The sequence below is a fragment of the Amblyraja radiata genome, chromosome 2, assembly GCF_010909765.2.
Source record: "Amblyraja radiata isolate CabotCenter1 chromosome 2, sAmbRad1.1.pri, whole genome shotgun sequence".
Taxonomy (NCBI): domain Eukaryota; kingdom Metazoa; phylum Chordata; class Chondrichthyes; order Rajiformes; family Rajidae; genus Amblyraja; species Amblyraja radiata.
In genome coordinates, this window is record NC_045957.1 from 5,062,714 (window position 1) to 5,082,814 (window position 20,101).

Here is a 20,101-nt window from a genome sequence, read left to right on the forward strand (position 1 = left end):
AGGTTTGTAGATTCATTTGCTTTTGGTAAAATTGTAAAGTTGTCCCCAGTTTGTAGGATGTTAGTGGACTGGCTGGCTGGATGATACTGGCTTGTCAGAGCAGACTCGGTGGGCCAAAGGACCTGTTTCTGCCATGTATCTCTATAAGTCTAAACTTTGCTCCATAAATGCTGCCGCACCTGCTGAGTATCTCCAGCACTTTTGTCTACCTTCATGCAAACAAAGCTTTCCACTGCACACGTGACATTAATTTAGTCATTTTAGTCCTTTTCTTTCTTTGATATTTTTAGTCTGTTGTTAAATGTATGTTTTAGTGTATCTTTAGTTTAGTGTTATGTGGGGTTTGGGGGAAACTGTTTTCATCTCTATCCTGGATGGGGAAGCAACTTTTTCCGTATTGTATCTCCGTCCGCTCTGCGCCTAACATCGTGGAGCTGGGGATCGACCTCGGGAGCTGCAACCGCGGGAACCTGCGGACTTTAACGTCATGGAGCTGGCGTTCCCTGGTCAGGGACTGACTTCAGGAGCTCCAAGCCGCAGGCTCCAGCTTCGAACTCCCTGACGCGGGGGCGACGCTCAACCCGACTGCGGATGGTTCGACTGCCCCGACCGCGGGAAAATAAAGGGGAAGAAGATTAGACTTTATTGCTTTTCATCACAGTGGGGAACGTGGGGAACCTGCTGTGGTGGATGTTTATGTTAACTTTTATGTAGTTGTGTGTCTTGTTGCTTTTTTCTGGTATGGCTGCATAGTAAATGAAATTTCACTGTACTTTAAAGGGCTTGTCCCGCAATGCGAGTTTACCCAAGAGCTCTCCCCAGTTTAAAAAACAAATCAAACTCGTGGTAAGTACGTAGAATGTACGTAGCGGGTACGTCGGAGCTTGTGGATGTCTCGTAGCGGCTCGTAACGTTAACGGCAGGTACTCGGGAAACGCGGAAACTCGTGATGTTTTTTCAACAGTGAAAAATTTCCAAGAGTAAAAAAATACCCCTGATGGGGTTTATTTATTTAATTGGGGAGAGCTCTTGGGTAAACTTGCATCGTGGGACAGGGGCTTTAATGGTACATGTGACATTAAAGGACCGTTGAACCATTAATAACCCTAAACTGAAGCTGAATGCTCTGATGAAGACAAGTAGACAGAGAATTGGTTTCAGCACAGGATTCCTTTATTTGTCAGTAACTCAGGGAGTGCAGGCAGACTTTAGACTTTGTTAAAGGCAGCAACGTCAACACTTTGCACCTGAAAACAAGAGCAGAATGGAAACAGATGAGGTAGGGCCAAGGAACAGTTAACCACACAGGTGAAACAGCATCACCTCCACTCAGCACAGAACGACAGAGGAAGCCCAGTACACAACCCCAGGTCTGAGCACCACACAACTCATCTGGGAGCCTAGAGGCTCGAATCAAGGGTCTGGACATGGATTCAAACCATCTTACCGAAGCCCAATCATTAATTTAATTTGTGGTGACACAGTTGATAGAGTTGCTGCCTCACAGCGCCAGACACCCAGGCTTGACTCTGACTACGGAAGCTGTTTGTACGTTCTCCCCGTGACTGCGTGGGTTTTCTCCGGATGCTCCGGTTTCCTCCCACACTCCAAAGACGTACAGGTTTGTAGGTTAATTGGCTTCTGTAAGTTGCCCCTAGTGTGTAGGGAGTGGACGTGAAGGTGGGATAACAAAACTAGTGTGAACGGGTGATCGATGGTCGGCGTGGACTCGCTTGGTGGGATGAAGGGCCTCTTTCCGTGCTGTATCTCACAACCACAGCTTTAGAAAGCGCCACATACTCCACCGCCATTTTAACACAGGTGAAGGGGAAGCAATCAATTGGCCCTGGTGTGGAGTGGATGGATGAGACGGTGGGATAAGATGCAACTGGTATGAACGGGTGATCAATGGCCAGCGTGGGCTCACTTGGTTGGCCTGTTTCCATGCTGTATCATTCAAATGATCAAATCGATCAGGAGTGAACACAAAGTGCTGGAGTAACTCAGCGGGTCGGGCTGGGTATGGAAAGGTAAGGTTGCAGTAACTCCTGACCCGCTGAGTTACTCCAGCAGAGAGTGTGTGTGTGTGTGTGTGCGTGTGCGTGTGCGTGTGCGTGCGTGCGTGCGTGTGTGTGTGTGTGTGTTCATCTGCAGTTGCCCGCGTGCCACCATTGACAGGGTTGGAGCGTTGAGGAACAGGTGGCTCTGGGCTTGGGCAAGAATAGAGAGGTCAGCACTCACGTAGTCCTCAAACTTGGTGATTCCCTCCTCCAGCTGGTCGGTGCCAACTTTGTCGTCCTCCACCACACACTGGATCTGCAGCTTCTTGATGCCGTAGCCCACGGGCACTAGCTTGGAGGCTCCCCACACCAGCCCGTCCATCAGCACCGTACGCACGCACTCCTCCAGCTTGCCCATGTCCGTCTCATCGTCCCACTGCAGGGGGGGGGGGTACACGTTACAGGACCCGGCTCCCACACAGGCAACCCCCCCACCCCCCACACCGCCAAACCCCCCATGTCCTCACAGTCAGACGGAAGGACCCGACCCAAAACATCGCCTATCCATGTTCTCCACAGATGCTGCCTGACCCGCTGAGTTACTCCAGCACTCTGTGAAACGTCACCTATCCATATTCTCCACAGATGCTGCCTGACCCGCTGAGTTACTCCAGCACTCTGTGAAACGTCACCTATCCATGTTCTCCACAGATGCTGCCTGACCCGCTGAGTTACTCCAGCACTCTGTGAAACGTCACCTATCCATGTTCTCCACAGATGCTGCCTGACCCGCTGAGTTACTCCAGCACTCTGTGAAACGTCGCCTATCCATGTTCTCCACAGATGCTGCCTGACCTGCTGAGTTACTCCAGCACTCTATGAAACGTCACCTATCCATGTTCTCCACAGATGCTGCCTGACCTGCTGAGTTACTCTAGCACTTCCCTCTCCCTCTCTCTCTCTCTCTCTCTCAGGATAAGATGACCAATAACCAGACCCAGCAGCTGAAAACCAGGCTTTTAACCATATAACAATTACAGCACGGAACAGGCCATCTCAGACCTACAAGTCCGTGCCGAACACTTATTCTCCCCTAGTCCCATCTACCTGCACTCAGACCATAACCCTCCATTCCTTTCCCGTCCATATACCTATCCAATTTATTTTTAAATGATAAAATCGAACCTGCCTCCACCACTTCCACTGGAAGCTCATTCCACACAGCCACCACTCTGAGTAAAGAAATTCCCCCTCATGTTACCCCTAAACTTCTGTCCCTTAATTCTGAAGTCATGTCCTCTTGTTTGAATCTTCCCTACTCTCAGTGGGAAAAGCTTATCCACGTCAACTCTGTCTATCCCTCTCATCATTTTAAAGACCTCTATCAAGTCCCCCCCTTAACCTTCTGCGCTCCAAAGAATACAGACCTAACTTATTCAACCTTTCTCTGTAACTTAGTTGCTGAAACCCATGCAACATTCTAGTAAATCTCCTCTGTACTCTCTCTATTTTGTTGACATCCTTCCTATAATTGGGCGACCAAAATTGTACACCATACTCCAGAATTGGCCTCACCAATGCCTTGTACAATTTTAACATTACATCCCAACTTCTATACTCAATGCTGTGATTTATAAAGGCTAGCACACCAAAAGCTTTCTTTGCTACCCTATCGACATGAGATTCCACCTTCAGGGAACTATGCACAGTTATTCCTAGATCCCTCTGTTCAACTGCATTCCTCAATTCGCTACCATTTACCATGTACGTCCTATTTTGATTTGTCCTGCCAAGATGTAGCACCTCACACTTATCAGCATTAAACTCCATCTGCCATCTTTCAGCCCATTCTTCTAAATGGCCTAAATCTCTGTAGACTTTGGAAATCTACTTCATTATCCACAACAGTATCATCTGCATACTTACTAATCCAATTTACCACACCTTCATCCAGATCATTGATGTATATGACAAACAACAGTGGACCCAACACAGATCCCTGTGGCACCCCACTAGTCACCGGCCTCCAACCTGACAAACAGCCATCCACCATTACTCTCTGGCGTCTCCCATTCAGCCACTGTTGAATCCATCTTGCTACTCCTGCATTAATAACCAACAATTGAACCTTCTTAACCAACCTTCCATGAGGAACCTTGTCAAAGGCATTTACTAAAGTCCATATAGACAACATCCACTGCTTTACCCTCATCAATTTCCATAGTAACCTCTTCAAAAAATTCAAGAAGATTAGTCAAACATGACCTTCCAGGCACAAATCCATGTTGACTGTTCCTAATCAGACCCTGTTTATCCAGATGCTTATATATATTATCTCTAAGTATCCTTTCCATTAATTTGCCCACCACTGAAGTCAAACTAACAGGTCTATAATTGCTAGGTTTACTCTTAGAACCCTTTTTAAACAATGGAACAACATGCGCAGTCCGCCAATCCTCGGGGACTATTCCCGTTTCTAATGACATTTGAAATATTTCTGTCATAGCCCCTGCTATTTCTACACTAACTTCCCTCAATGTCCGAAGGAATATCCTGTCAGGACCTGGAGACTTATCCACTTTTATATTTTTCAAAAGTGACAGTACTTCCTCTTCTTTGAATCTCATAGTATCCATAGCTACTCTACTTGTTTCCCTTACCTCACATAATTCAATATCTTTCTCTTTGGTGAATACCGAAGAAAAGAAATTGTTCAATATCTCCCCCATCTCTTTTGGCTCTGCAGATAGCTGTCCACTCTGTCTCTCTAATGGACCAATTTTATCTCTCGTTATCCTTTTGCTATTAATATAGCTGTAGAAACCCTTTGGATTTACTTTCACCTTACTTGCCAACACAACCTCATATCTTCTTTTAGCTTTTCTAATTTCTTTCTTAAGATTCTTTTTACATTCTTTATACTCCTTATACTCCTCAAGCACCTCATTTACTCCATGCTGCCTATAATTATTGTAGATCTCTCTCTTTTCTTTTGTATTTACAAAACAAGACACAAAGTGCTGGACTAACACGTTCATAAGTGATAGGAGCAGAATTGGGCCATTCAGCCCATTGAGTCTACTACACCATTCAATCATGGCTTATCTATCTCTCCCTCTCAACCCCATTCTCCTGCCTTCTCCCCATAACCCCTGACACCCGTATTAATCAAGAATCTATCAATCTCTGCCTAAAAAATACCCAATAATGTCCTCCACAGCCGCCTGTGGCAATGAATTCCACAGATTCACCATCTGCCTAAAGAAACTCCTTTCTAAAGGTACATTCTTTTATTCTGAGGCTCAGCGAGTCAGGCAGCATCTCTGGAGATGTTTCGGGTCGGGATTCTGAAGAAGGGCCCCAACCTGAAACGTCATGTGGCACGGTGGCGCTGCGGTAGAGTTGCTGCCTCACAGCACCAGAGACCAGGGTTCAATCCTGACTACGGAGTTTGTGCGTTCTCCCCGTGACCTGTGTGGGTTTTCTCTGGGCGCTCCGGTTTCCTCCCACACTCCACAGACGTACAAGTATGTAGATGAATTAGCTTGGTAAATGTAAAAATTGTCCCTAGTGTTTGTAGGATAGTGTTAGTGTGCGGGGATCGCCGGTCGGCGCGGACCCGGTGGGCCGAAGGGCCTGTTTCCGTGCTGTATCTCTAAACTAAACTACCGTCTACCTCATTGGAGACCCTCGGACTATCTTTGATTGGACTTTACTGGATTTTATCTTGTACTAAATGTGCTTCACATTATTCCCACATCATGTATCTGCACACTGTGGATGTTCCCGTTCATAAGTTAAAGGAGAAGAATTAGGCCATTCGGCCCTACGAGTCTACTCCACCATTCAATCATGGCTGACCTCTGCCTCGATTGTGATGATGTGTAGTCGTTCTGCTGACTGGTTAGCAGGCAACAAAAGCTCTGCACTGTACCTGGGTGCAGGTTAGAGTAAACGACACTGAGACTGGGCGGGAGGGCGGGTGACTTACGGGTTTGACGTCCAGCAGGATGGAGGACTTGGCCACCAGGGCGGGCTTGTTGGATTTCTTCACCGCGTACTGGCGTAGTCGTTCATCACGGACACGCTCGCTCTCCCTGCTGTCCTCCTCATCACTGCTCCCGAACAGGTCGATGTCATCGTCACCATCCTCCACCGGCTGCTGGGCTGCGGGCTGGAGGACCCGGCACAGGGTGAGGAGGGTCATGGGTTACAGGGTGACGCAGGGGTCATGGGGTGAGGCAGGGGTCACGGGGCGAATCAGCGGTCACAGGGTGAAGCAGGGGTCACGGGGTGGCAGGGGTCATGGGGTGAATCAGCGGTCACAGGGTGAAGCAGGGGTCATGGGGTGGCAGGGGTCATGGGGTGAGGCAGGGGTCACGGGGTGAAGCAAAGGTCATGGGGTGAGGCAGGGGTCATGGGGTGAGGCAGGGGTCATGGGGCGAATCAGCGGTCACAGGGTGAAGCAGGGGTCACGGGGTGAAGCAAAGGTCATGGGGTGAGGCAGGGGTCATGGGGTGAGGCAGGGGGCATGGGGTGAGGCAGGGGGCATGGGGTGAGGGGGGTTAGACGGTGGGGGGGGGGTAGAGGGTGAGGGGGAGTAGAGGGTGAGGAGGGGGGTAGAGGGTGAGGGTTACAGGGTGAGGGGGGGTTAGAGGGTGAGGGTTACAGGGTGAGGGGGGGTTAGAGGGTGAGGGTTACAGGGTGGGGGGGGGGTGGTTAGAGGGTGAGGGGGGGCACAGGGACAGAGGGCAATAAACTGCTCCCGGACATCGGCCAACATCCCCTCCACAGTGAACCCACAGCCACCCCTACCCATCTAGCACCATCACCCCCAACTCCCCTCCTATCCATTTACCCCACCCCTCCCCCCTCATTTACCCCTCACCCCCATCCCTTGCCTCCACCGCTGCCCCATCCAGTGCGCGTGTGTGTGTGTGTGAGGCTGCCCTCTGTGGTGAGGGGCAGCTGCCACCTACCTGGGCGCGGGTGGGTGCGGGGGGGCACACCGCGGGCTTGCTGCCACCCAAGGATTTCTCCATGGTTGAGAGACGGAGCTCCAACTTGGACAGTGTCAACCTCAGCTTCTCCACCTCTGGTTGTGTGAACGAGAGAGAGAGAGAGAGACAGAGAGAATATAGAGCAGCTCCAGAGTCCAACACACTCATAAACCTTTCATAGAATGATAGTGTGGAAACAGGCCCTTCGGCCCCAACTTGCTCAAACCGGCCAACATGTCCCACCTACACTTGTCCCACCTGCCTGTGTTTGGTCCATATCCCTCTAAACCTGTCCTATCCATGTACCTGTCTAAATTGTTTCATAAATGTTACCGATAGTCCCAGCCTCAACTACCTCCTCTGGCAGCTCGTTCCATTCCACCACCCTTTGTGTGAAAAAAAAAAAATCACCCCTCAGGTTCCTATTATATCTTCCCCCCTTCACCTAAAACCTATGTCCTCTGGTTCTTGATTCCCCTACTCTGGGTAAAAGTCAACCCAATCTTTTCCTCTCATAATTTTATACATCTCTATAAGGTGTATCCAAGTATCTTTAGAATGCTGTTATGGTGACTGCATAAACTAAGATGTCACCGTGACACAGCTGGTAGTCACTGCCGACAAGCACCAGAGACCCCAGTTCTATCCTGACATCGGGCGCTCTCTGTGTGGAGTTTGCATGTTCTCCCTGTGACCACATGTGTTTCCTCTGTATGCGTCTGGTTTTCTCCCACTTCCCACAGACGTGGAGGTTTATTGACCTCTGTAACTTGCCCCCAAGTGTGTAGCGAGTTGATGAGATGGTGGGAAAACCCAGAACCAGTGTGAACGGGCGATCGATGGTCAGCGCCGATTTGGTGGGCCGAAGGGCCTGTTTCTATGCTGTATCTCTGAACTAATCTCTAAGCTACCTCCACTGGCAGCTCGTTCCATACACCCACCACCCACTGAGTGAAATAACCGCACAATGGCTTCCCATTAAATATTTCTCCGCTAATCCTCGGCCCGCTGATTTCCCAACTCTGGCTAAAAGACTAGTGCTGACCAGTGACCACCCCGTACACGAACACCATCCTACACACTGGGGACAAGTAACATTTTTTTACCAAAGCCAGTTAACCCACCAACCTGTACGTCTTTGTGGGGGGGAAACCGGAGCACCCGGAGAAAACCCACCCGGTCACAGGGGAGAACGTACAAACTCCGCGCAGACAGAACCCGTAGTCAGGATGGAATCCGGGTCTCTAGCGCTGCGAGGCAGCAACTCTACCGCTGCACCACCGTGCCTCTCAACCCCATTCCCCTGCCTTCCCCCCGCGAGAGCCTTGGAGCGAGGCCTCCTGGGCTCTAACCCCGCCCATCGCCACCTACCATTGTGTAGGCCGAGGTTCTCCTTCTCCAAGGTAGTGACCCGGGCGCACAGCTCCCCATCTCCACCCTGCAGGGCACTCTGTGGGGGAGAAGAGGGCAAGGATTAGCTCAGCGCGCGGGGCACAATGCGGCCCCTCGGTCCCCTCCCCCGTTGGCGAGAGGCCAGCCAGCTGTGGGAACGGGGGGGGGGGTACAAGAGTCCCAACTGCGACACAGGCCTCTCACCGAGGGAGGGGTATGCTGGGCTCAGCGCAACAGGGACCCCAGAGGAAGTGAGCAGGAACAAGCACACGGGCCAGGCAAAAGCAGGAGACATAAACACCGCCATTCTCTCCCTCAACTCGGCATTAGTCAACCATGGCTGACTGCAAGACTATATTCAGTCAGCGTCCGGAGATCGGAAGCACTCTGCACACACGTACTCCCTTTCTCGGGGGCACTCTTTATAACTGTACAGGTTCTCCGAGATCATTATTTGGTAACAAACCAGAACAGATTCAACGCTTTAGGATTAGTCTCATGGAGACACGAGGGCAACTGCAGACGCTAGAATCTTGAACAAGCCACAAAGTGCTGGAGGAACTCAGCGGGTCGGGCAGCATCCGTGGAGGGAATGGACAGGCAAGGTTTTGGGTCGGGGCTCATTTAGACTTTAGAGATGCAGCGCGGAAACAGGCCCTTCGGCCCACCGAGTCCGTGCCGGCCAGCGACCCCCGTACACCAGCACTATCCTACACACTAAGGACAATTTACAATTCTTTTTTAAACCAAAGCCAAAGCCTGCACGTCTTTGGAGTGTGGGAGGAAACCAGAGCACCTAGAGAAAACCCACGCGGTCACAAGGAGAAGGTGCAGGCTCTGTACCGGCAGCACCAGTGGTCAGCATCGAACCCAGGTCTGTATGGGCATGGAACACTAGCCGAGATGCCCGACTAGAATGGGCCGACTGGGCTTGTATTCACTGGAGTTTAGAAGGATGAGAGGGATTCTTATAGAAACATATTAAATCCTTAAGGGATTGGACAGGATAGATACAGGAAACATATTCCTGATGTTGGGGGAGTCCAGAATCAGGGGCCACAGTTTAAGAATAAGGGGTAGGCCATTTAGGACTCAGATGAGGAAAAACATTTTCAGCAAGAGTTATGAATCTGTAGAATTCTCTGCCACAGAAGGCAGTGGAGGCCGATTCACTGGGTGTTTTCAAGGGAGAGTTAAGGGCCTGTCCCACTGTACGAGGCAATTCAAGAGTTCTCCCGAGTTTTCCCCTGATTCGAACTCGGAGAATGTCCGTAGCGGGTCCGTAGTAGTTGACGGATGTCTCGTAGCGGCTCGTACGAGTAACGGTAGGTACTCAGGGCATCCGGTAAACTCGGGACCTACGTACCCGCTACGGACATTCTCCGAGTTCAAATCAAGGGAAAACTCGGAAGAACTCTTGAATTACCTCGTACAGTGGATTTCACAGATTCACAACTCTCTGGGTGAAAAGGTAATGTATACTTGGTTCCCGACACGCCAGGGTAGGTAAGAGCCCGGCTCCATCTTCACACAGGGAAGCCAGTGGCACCACCCGGCTCCCCGCAGTCACAACGCGGGACAGGATGGGCACGGACCACTGAATGGTGCTGGGTGGTCACAAGAGCATCAGTGCCCCGTTCTCCAGCCGTGAAGAGCAGCAGCTCGTCCATGTGTCTGGCTCCGTCAATGTGGTACCTCAACACAAAGTCAAGCTGAGACGGCCAGGGGAGGGCTGGGCCTGGTGTGGAGACGGGGCCTGGTGAGATGCACCACCATGATTCAGGGCTGCCGAGTCCAACTACCGCTGCACGCTACAGTGCTTCTCACGGCAAGACATGCTCTGGGCTGGTGAGGAGCAAACGGCAGGGAGAGACTGGGCACTACTGCATGCTGCTGGGGTGAGGACCTCATTCTGTCACCGAGCTACAATGTGGAGAATGAGGGGGAGAGGGGGAGGGAGAGAGGGGGGGAGAGACAGGGGGGGATAGAGAGGGGAGGGGGGGAGAGAGACAGAGGGGGGTTAGAGAGGGAGGGGATAGAAAGAAAGAGAGAGATGGGCTGAGAGAGTAAGGGACAGGGAGAGACAGAAGGGGGGGGAGAGAGAGAGAGAGAGAGAGGGGGTAGGCAGAAAGAGAGGGGCAGAGAGAGGGAAGGACAGAAAAAGAGACAGAGGAAGGGAGGGGGGGAGAGAGAGAGAGAGAGAAGAGGGGAAGGAAGAGAGAGGGGGGGAAAGAGTGGGTGGAGGTGGAGAGAGGGGGTGTGAAACTCAAATCAAAGTGCAAAAGCAGGCACATGCTACTTACTTGCTGGAGCTTGGGGGGGGGTTATAAAGACAAATGGCACGTGTTAATGCAACCATTTGAGGTGGATTTAACAGCAACACACTGGAGGGATGTTCACACCTAGCAGCTGCTCTGTGGGGGGACACTGCAAAGGTGCGGGGGGGGTTGTGAAAGGTGGCAGTGATTAAGGACCGTGTCGTGACAGGCCAGAGGAACAGGAGGTCGACACTCGAGTACACGCACGGCACGAAAGAGGACGGATTGTGGCAACAAAGAGCGTGCGTGCGAGCAGTGACATTATCCTCACAGCACGAGTTTACACGGCATGCTAACAAATGCAACAGGCACCACAACACAGCACACAAATCACGTCAAAAAGCCAGCAAGGGTGAGTGATTAGATCGAGGCCAGGGTCAGCAGAGCAGGGGGTGACCAAGGCGAGGGATGTGGCCGGTGAACGGGAGGGTGGGTCAGGCCAGCACTGCCGTGCGATCTCACATGGGCCGAGACTGGGTCGGTGCTATCATGGGCTGTTTCTCCTCCGGCCTCCCGAACAGACGAGACCTGGTCACGGAAATACACGCATGATGGAGGTTTATTGGGTGCGACGGGTCACCAGGCTCCACAAGCCCACAACTGTTCCTGCAGTTGACACAACTGCCCCGTGGATACGCATCACAACACAACGAACTCACACTGGGAAACCCAGCGGCCTCCACTCTCTCTACCCCTGCCCTACTCTGCCCCAACCTCTCCCTGTAGCTCAGTCCCTCGAGTCAATAGACAATAGGTGCAGGAGTAGGCCATTCGGCCCTTCGAGCCAGCACCACCATTCAATGTGATCATGGCTGATCATCCCCAATCAGTACCCCGTTCCTGCTTTCTCCCCATATCCCCTGACTCCACTATTTTTAAGAGCCCTATCTAGCTCTCTCTTGAAAGCATCCAGAGAACCTGCCTCCACCGCCCTCTGAGGCAGACTCACCACTCTCTCTGAGAAAAAGTGTTTCCTCATCTCCGTTCTAAATGGCTTACCCCTTATTCTTAAACTGTGGCCCCTGGTTCTAGACTCCCCCAACATCGGGAACACGTTTCTTGCCTCTAGTGTGTCCAAGCCCTTAACAATCTTATATGTTTCAATGAGATCCTCTCTCATCCTGGCAACATCCTGGTAAACCCACTCACTCTACACCTCTGCCCTAATCTCTCCCTGTAGAAACATAGGTGCAGGAGTAGGCCATTCAGCCCTTCGAGCCAGCACTGCCATTCAGTATGATCATGGCTGATCATCCACAATCAGTACCCTGTATTGCTCAGTCCCTCGAGTCCTGGCAACATCCACCCCCTGTCACATTCATGGGTTTGCCCACACATAAAGCTGTTAGTTGCAACATATCTCCCTCACCTCCACCCCTCTTTGCCAATTCAGTGATTTTATTAACAAGGTGCGGGTGGGAATCAAATCCAACCACAATCTACACTGGTCGTCATTTTTAATCAAAGGCTTAATCATTTTAATTTAAATGACTTTTGTTAAAAAAAGGTGTACTTCCCAACAGGCCCCCTGAGCTACTGCTGGTTGTGAAAGGGACAACTCATGATCCCATCACCTTAAGATGCTTTATAATGCGACATACGTTGGAAGCAGTAGCTTTCTTTTCATTTTGTGTACAAATGTAATTCTCCCCAATCACCCCCCCCCCCGCCCCACCCACCGATTAAGTTAATAAATGATAGGAGCAGAATTAGGCTATGCAGCCCATCAAGTCTACTCTGGCTGATCTATCTTTTCCCTCTTAACCCCATTCTCCTGCCTTCTCCACATAACCCCTGACACCAATACTAATCAAGAATCTAATGCCCCTGTCCCACTTAGAAAACCTGAACGGAAACCTCTGGAGACTTTGCGCCCCACCCAAGGTTTCCGTGCGGTTCCCGGAGGTTGCAGGTTGTGGAAGCAGGTAGGGAGACTGACAAAAAACTCCGGGAACCGCACGGAACCCTTGGGTGGGGCGCAAAGTCTCCAGAGGGGCATAACTATCTCTGCTGTAAAAAATGCCATTGTCCTGGCCTCCACAGCCTTCTGTGGCAATGCATTCACAGATTCACCACGCCCTGACTCGAGATTTGTGCAGTTCTTTAACCAGAGCCATGGGCGTGATATCTGGCCAAACTCCTGGCAATGGTGCTTGACAAAGGTTAGGAGCGGCGCTTCATGTATTTTGGGCTCCTATCGTAAAGGACAAGAGGGAGGCTATTGGCTACCCGAGACCGGGACTAATCGGGGAAACCTGATCATAGGTCGATCGCGGGCCAAACTCAGGAGAAAACTTAGTCAGCCCGGACGAGTCGTACGTTTAAACCTATCCTCAGTCCAGATCAGTTACCATAATGTGCAGGAAGGAACTGCAGATGCTGGTTTAAATCGAAGATAGACAAAACATGCTGGAGTAACTCAGCGGGACAGGTAGCATCTCTGGAGAGAAGGAATGGGCGACGTTTCGGGTCCAGACCCTTCTTCAGAAACGTCGCCCATTCCTTCTCTCCAGAGATGCTGCCTGTCCCGCTGAGTTACTCTAGCATTTTGTGTCTACCTTCAGTTGCCACAATCGTGTTTAATAAGCTCTTGGCATCTTATAAAAAGAATTAATAACTTTAATATTAGTTTACCACAATAGTGTATAATAAACTCTTGGTGACTTGTGACCCACTGAACGGGACGAAACGTCGCCTATTTCCTTCGCTCCATAGATGCTGCCGCACCCGCTGAGTTTCTCCAGCATTTTTGTCTACCTTCGATTTTCCAGCATCTGCAGTTCCTTCTTGAGCCATTTAAAAATAATCAGCTAATGGATAAATCATAGTTCTCCAGCATGGAGACAGGCTCTCTGGCCTGAGGTTAGGTCAAAGTCTGCTTCCATGCTGTAAAACTCTATCACTTATTTTAAACTATTTAACAACATTTGAGTGTTCTGTAGGCCATATGAATTAGCAAGAGTTTGCTTATGGTAAACTAATTTGACAATTATTGATTTATTATTTTTTTTAAATATCTATTATGTGTGTGCATTGTGTTTACGGGCCTGTTAGCCTCGGCAAGCAAGAATTTCATTCTGAAGAAGGGTCCCGATCTAAACGCTACCTATCCATGAGCTGCTGCAGGGAGGAACTGCAGATGCTGGTTTATACCAAAGATGGGCACAAAATCTTGGAGCAACTCAGCGGGTCAAGCAGCATCTCTGGAGAGCAGGAATAGGCGACCTTTACTGGTTGGAACCCTTCTTCAGACTGAAAGGTGGAAAGGTGGGGAAGGCCAGAACAAACCAGGGCCTGCAATGGATGACCTCGGGAGCCCATAGTTGGCTGGGGAAGATGCGCTCACGACAGGGGAACGATACAAACAGTGGAACTAGCACGACAAATGCTACGGCGGTCACGGTGACACAGCGGCAGTGTTGCTGCCTTGCAGTGCCGGAGACCTGGGTTCCATCCCGACTACGGGTGCTGTCTGTGCGGAGTTTGTACGTTCTCCCCGTGACCTGCGTGGGTTTTCTCTGAGATCTTCGGTTTCCTCCCACACTATAAAGACGTGCGGGTTTGTAGGTAAATTAGCTTGGTAAATGTAAAAGTCGTCCCTAGCGTGTGTAGGATAGTGTTAATGTGCGGGGATCACTGGTCGGCACGGACACGGTGGGCCTGTTTCCACTCTGTATCTCTAAACTAAATTAACATGGGGGGGGGGGGGGGGTGCATTAGATGCTGCCTGACCCTCTGATTACTCCAGCACTTGGTGTCATTTCAATAATCCCATTGTTCCGGTGTGGACACACATGACAATCAAACACCCTTGACTCTGATTAAAGATGAAAGCAATGGTTGCTCAATCAGTGGTTTGGACTGAGGATTGGTTTAAGGATAGAGAACAGGAGGGATAATTATGGAGCCGGGGGAGCGTGACTAGTGGAATGGTGGCGGGGGTGGGGGAGGATTAGTTTTGGGGCCTCGATTGGGCCTTCACAATGATTTGGATAAAGGGATGTAGATTAGCAAATTCAAATTTGCTGATGGCATGAAGCTGAAGGCAGTGAGTTGTGGAGAATGCAGAGAGGCCGCAGGGGGAATGCTGCAAAAATACCACCTCATCAATTTTGTGAGAAAAACATACAGTAGCAAAGCAGAATATCTTTACAGAGGGTGGCAGGTACATGGAACGAGGTAGCAGAGGTGGGCACAAGTTTAGTTTCATTTAGTTTAGAGATACAGCACAGAAACAGGCACTTCAACCTGCCGGGTCCGCACCAACCAGCGACCCCCTCACACTAACACTACCCTACACACACTAGGGACAATTTACACTTATTCCAAGCCAATTCACCTACAAATCTATACGTCTATGGAGTGTGGGAGGTAACCGAAGATCTCGGAGAAAACCCACGCAGGTCATGGGGAGAACGTACAAACTCCGTACAGACAGCACCCGTAGTCGGGATGGAACCCGGCGTTGCAAGACAGCAACTCTACCGCTGTGCCACCCTGCCACCCAGTTACAATGTTTACATGGCATTTGAACGGGTACGTGGATAGGAAAGATTTAGAGGGATGTGGGGACAGAGTCAGCAAGAGATCTTGGTCAGTGCAGACAAGCTGCATAACTCTAAGACATGTCTTTTAAGTGGTTAACAAACATTAGATGTTGGCGTTACGAGGTAGCTGGATGCCTTGGCCAGCAATGCATAGTTACTGCAGGTCATTAGAAAGGCTAGTGGCATGTTGTCCTGTAGTCAAGAGGGCATTAGTGCGAGAAACAACAAGAAGCTGGACAAACTGGTTAAACAAGCTCGCTCAGTGCTGGAGGGAAGAGTAGACTCTGGGATGGATGTGCTTGAGAGGCGTATGAGGCACAAGGTGCAGGGCATCCTGGAAAGCCCGGGCATCCCCTCCATGTAATTCTGGAGTCAAAAGAGCACTCGGAACAACAACCGGCTCCTCTCCCTGCGCTGTAGTACGGAGCGGTTCAGGAGCTCCTTCACCCCTGCAGCCATTAGATTTTATAATACAGCTGTAAGGGGATAAGTTTTTGCATTTTTTAAAAATTGTTAATTATTGGTCTTTTTAAGTATTTATTGCTCTCAGGTAGTGTCCACATTGTATTCTATGTATTTTCTGTCTGCGTTCGTTTTTAATGTGAGGGTTTGTTGGTTGGGGGCTTCTGGACATCTGAATTTCCCTGAGGGGATCAATAAAGTATGTATTATTATTATTATTATAATTGACCACAGGATTAACGCAGCTGAGACAATAACTTGGAGTAGTGTACACAGCAAGAGAGATACAAAAAGCTGGAGTAACTCCGCAGCTCAGACAGCATGTCTGGAGAAAAGGAATAGGTGACATTTCGGGTCGAGACCCTTCTTCAGACTTCAAACCCGTCTTGTTGAGTCTCATTGAGTCTCAGCTAACAAAACAGCCTGTTCACTTTATCATCGTTTTTGCATCTCTTTCATTCATTCGTTCTATATCTCTCGATATCACCGCCTACATCTCTTGTTTCCCTTTCCCCTGACACTCAGTCTGAAGAAGGGTCACCCGTTCCTTCTCTCCAGAGATGCTGCCTGTCCCGCTGAGCTACTCCAGCATTTTGTGTCTACCTTTGGTTTAAACCAACATCTGCAGTTCCTTCCTACACATGTAGTGTGTACACAGGTCTGGTCTTCCGACATTATGGAGGATGTGTTTACCACAGCAGGTCTGAGGGGCAAGTTTGAATGAGCTGCCAGACCTTAGAGGGGGCAAACAATCACAATGTTTAAGAAGCATTTGGACAGGTATTTGGATAGGAAACGATCAGGGGGCTATGGGCCTAATGTGGCCTGCACAGATAAGGCACTGTGGTTGGCACAGGGAGCTTGGGCCAAAGGGCTCGTGCAACAAACGTTCCTTGTATTGATCCCGGGATCGGCGGCAGGGGTGACTAGATTGTCCCCGGAGAAGGTAAGCAGATCAAACGTGGATTTAGACAGATGACCCACTGAAGGAGCCTGACTAATACGGGTGCATCATCTATGCACTAGAATGGATGTATTCATCTATTGACAATGTTACTGCTTCACTATACTCATGGAGTCATGCAGCACAGTTACAGGCCCTTCTGCCCAACCTGCCAATGCTGACCAAGATGCCCCATCTACACTAATCGTAGAGGCTTCACAACAGCTACAGGCCCTTCTGCCCTACTTGTCCATGCTGACCAAGTTGCCCCATCTACACTAATCGTAGAGGCTTCACAACAGCTACAGGCCCTTCTGCCCTACTTGTCCATGCTGACCAAGTTGTCCCATCTAAGCTGGTCCCATTAGCCTGCGTTAGGCCCACATCCCTCTAAACTTTTCCTATCCATGTGCCTGCACAAATGTCTTTTAAACGCAGTGTGAAATAAAGAAACCTAATTCGTTAAAATCTCATCATGTTAACACTTCCGATCAGGTAAAGCATCCAATTTGCATTTAGCTTCACTCTGACAATGGAGGAGGCCCAGGACAGAAAGGTCTGTGTGGGAATGGGAAGGAGAATTAAATTGTCCAGCAACCGGGAGATCAGGTTGATTCAGGCGAGCTGAGCGAAGGTGTTCCGTGAAACGATCGCCCAGTCTGCGTTTGGTGTCGCCGATGTATAAGAGTCCACATCTTGAACAATGGATACAGTAGATGAGGTTGAAGGAGGTGCAAGTAAATCTTTCTGTCCTCGGTCTCCTCCATTGTCAGAGTGAGGCTAAACGCAAATTGGAGGAACAGCATCTCATATTTCGCTTGGTCAGCTTACAGCCCAGTGGTATGGATATAGATTGCCCTCACTTCACGTAGCCCCGGCATTCCCTCTCTCTATCTATCCCCCCCCCACCCAAGTCGCACTCGCTTCTCATTTTCACCCTACAAACAGCTAACAATGGCCTGTCTCCTTTATCATCGTAACTTTTGTGCATATCTTTCATTCATTTTTCTTTATCTCTCCACATCACCGCCTATATCTCTCGTTTCCCTTATCCCCTGTCTCTCAGTCTGAAGAAGGGTCTCGACCCGAAACGTCACCCATTCCTTCTCTCCAGAGATGCTGCCTGTCCCGCTGAGTCACTCCAGCTTTTTGTGTCTACCCCTGACACCCTTACTGATCAAGAATCTGTTCATCTCCATTTAAAAAAAATATTCAATGACTCGGCCTCCACAGCCGCCTGTTACATTAAATTTAGACTTTAGGCGCAACGCGTCTAAACAGGTTAGAAACAGGTTCTTCAGCCCACCGAGTTCTCATCAACCAGCGATCGCCCTGTACAATAGAACTATTCGACAAACTAAGGACAATTTACAATTTTACCAACGCAAATGAACCTACAAACCTTTACGCCTGAGGAGTGTGGGAGGAAACCGGAGATACCAGATTCTCCACCCCACCCCACCCTCTGCCTAATGAAATTCCTCCTCATCTTCACTTACAAGGTACATCATTCAAAAAGGAATCTGCTGCAGACCTGGACAAAGACCCTATAGCGAGCAAGATAGATCACGCGACGAAAAAGACGTAGTACGGCCACGGGCAGATTCATGGGTAATTTTCGGCCCCATTTCCGTAACCGGTTTCCGTCTCCACACCAAAGATCCCATCATAGCGGAGCAAAAATACTAGTACGGAGACGGAAGCCGGTTACGGAAACATCCTCGTAAAAATCAAAGTTCTTTGGGAAAAATCTTCTCATTTTCAGAATTATAATTTATTAACACAAACTGTTCCCCCGCAACGTTGATTACACTGTGAGTCGGGTCAGGTTACTGAAATGGATGAAAAAAAAGGCCCACGTTCCGCTCCGTTGCGTTCTGCACGTCAGCCCATTGCATTTAGAAGGAGTGGTCTATCTTGCTCTGCTATAGGATCTTTGAACCTGAATGCCTAAAGTTTACCGGGTCCGAACTAGTCGTCCTGAGAGTGTCTGGGTTTCTTGTACAACAAGATCAATTGGAGCCCTCTCCCTCCCGCACACCCCCAGAACAAGAGCCTATGGGGATGAAATATGCCACCTCATAGACGGCTCTCCACATTGCCTTGCAGGCAGGTCCCTAAATCGTGAGAGCATTCAACACCTGTCTTTCACCGAGTTGATGACCTTCCAGCAGCACTTGATGTCAGTCTGTGAATGCGTCCCTGGGAACAGTCCGTAAATCAGAGGCTTCTGTGACGGAGCTGTTTGGAATAAACTGTGACAGGGACCCTTGCAGACCTCTGCAGACTCTCTTTGCAAATCCACACTCTGCAAAGACTCATAGAAACATAGAAAATAGGTGCAGGAGGAGGCCATTTGGCCCTTCGAGTAGCACCGCCATTCATTGTGATCATGGCTGATCGTCCCCAATCAATAACCCGTGCCTGCCTTCTCCCCATATCCCTTGATTCCACAAGCCCCTAGAGCTCTATCTAACTCTCTCTTAAATCCATCCAGTGACTTGGCCTCCACTGCCCTCTGTGGCAAGGAATTTCACAAATTCACAACTCTCTGGGTGAAAAAGTTTCTTCTCACCTCAGTCTTAAATGGCCTCCCCTTTATTCTAAGACTGTGGCCCCTGGTTCTGGACTCGCCCAACATTGGGAACATTTTCCTGCATCTAGCTTGTCCAGTCCTTTTATAATTTGATATGTTTCTATAAGAGCCCCCCTCATCCTTCTAAACTCCAGTGAATACAAGCCTAGTCTTTTCAATCTTTCCTCATATGACAGTCCCGCCATCCCAGGGATCAATCTCGTGAACCTACGCTGCACTGCCTCAATCACAAGGATGTCCTTCCTCAGATTAGGAGACCACAACTGTACGCAATACTCCAGATGTGGTCTTACCAGAGCCCTATACAACTGCAGAAGAACCTCTTTACTCCTACACTGAAATCCTCTTGTTATGAAGGCCTACATTCCATTAGATTTCTTCACTGCCTGCTGTACCTGCACGCCAACTTTCAGTGACCGGTGTACAAGGACACCCAGCCCTCTCCATAGCAGCCGCCCCGAGGGCAGCGTGCGTTGGTAGTGAGGTTCCGACGGTGCAGGAAGGATCTGACTGGGAGGGCTCCCCTCACCGCCAGCCAAGCCAGGTCTTGGTGCTTGTTGGTGAGTTCTGGCGATGAGGCAGTCTGCTCTGGGAACCACGCCACCGGATCCATGGAGTCCTTTCCCTGCAGTGCCTGCAGGACGTTCCGTGGCCGATGGACTAGTGGTCAATTGCACTCTGCCCTGGCAGCTTCTCGCATGGGTCCCAATAAATCCACGGCACAGTCAAATTTCATGCCTTCAAACACAAAGGCAGATTTCACGTTGATTCAGGCAAGAAGGTTGAAAGGCATCAAGCTCAGCAAGCATGGGAACAGACCCTTTGGTCCACAATGTCCGTACC

The 20,101-nt window shown here is 49.9% G+C and overlaps 1 protein-coding gene across 1 annotated transcript in view; it reads right to left on the minus strand.

Annotated features, from left to right (window-relative positions):
- Window positions 1–1,151: 1,151 nt before the first annotated feature.
- The window catches only part of LOC116985845 (nascent polypeptide-associated complex subunit alpha, muscle-specific form-like), a 40,017-nt gene continuing 21,067 nt past the window's right edge, over window positions 1,152–20,101 (minus strand). Inside the window, exons 4-9 of the mRNA XM_033040920.1 lie at window positions 11,173–11,238; window positions 8,372–8,450; window positions 6,980–7,095; window positions 5,992–6,174; window positions 2,242–2,436; window positions 1,152–1,247 (exon numbers count right to left, since the gene is read on the minus strand). Of these exons, the coding sequence (XP_032896811.1) occupies window positions 1,209–1,247; window positions 2,242–2,436; window positions 5,992–6,174; window positions 6,980–7,095; window positions 8,372–8,450; window positions 11,173–11,238 (678 nt within the window). The 3' untranslated portion in view covers window positions 1,152–1,208. The remainder of the gene's footprint in view (window positions 1,248–2,241; window positions 2,437–5,991; window positions 6,175–6,979; window positions 7,096–8,371; window positions 8,451–11,172; window positions 11,239–20,101) is intronic.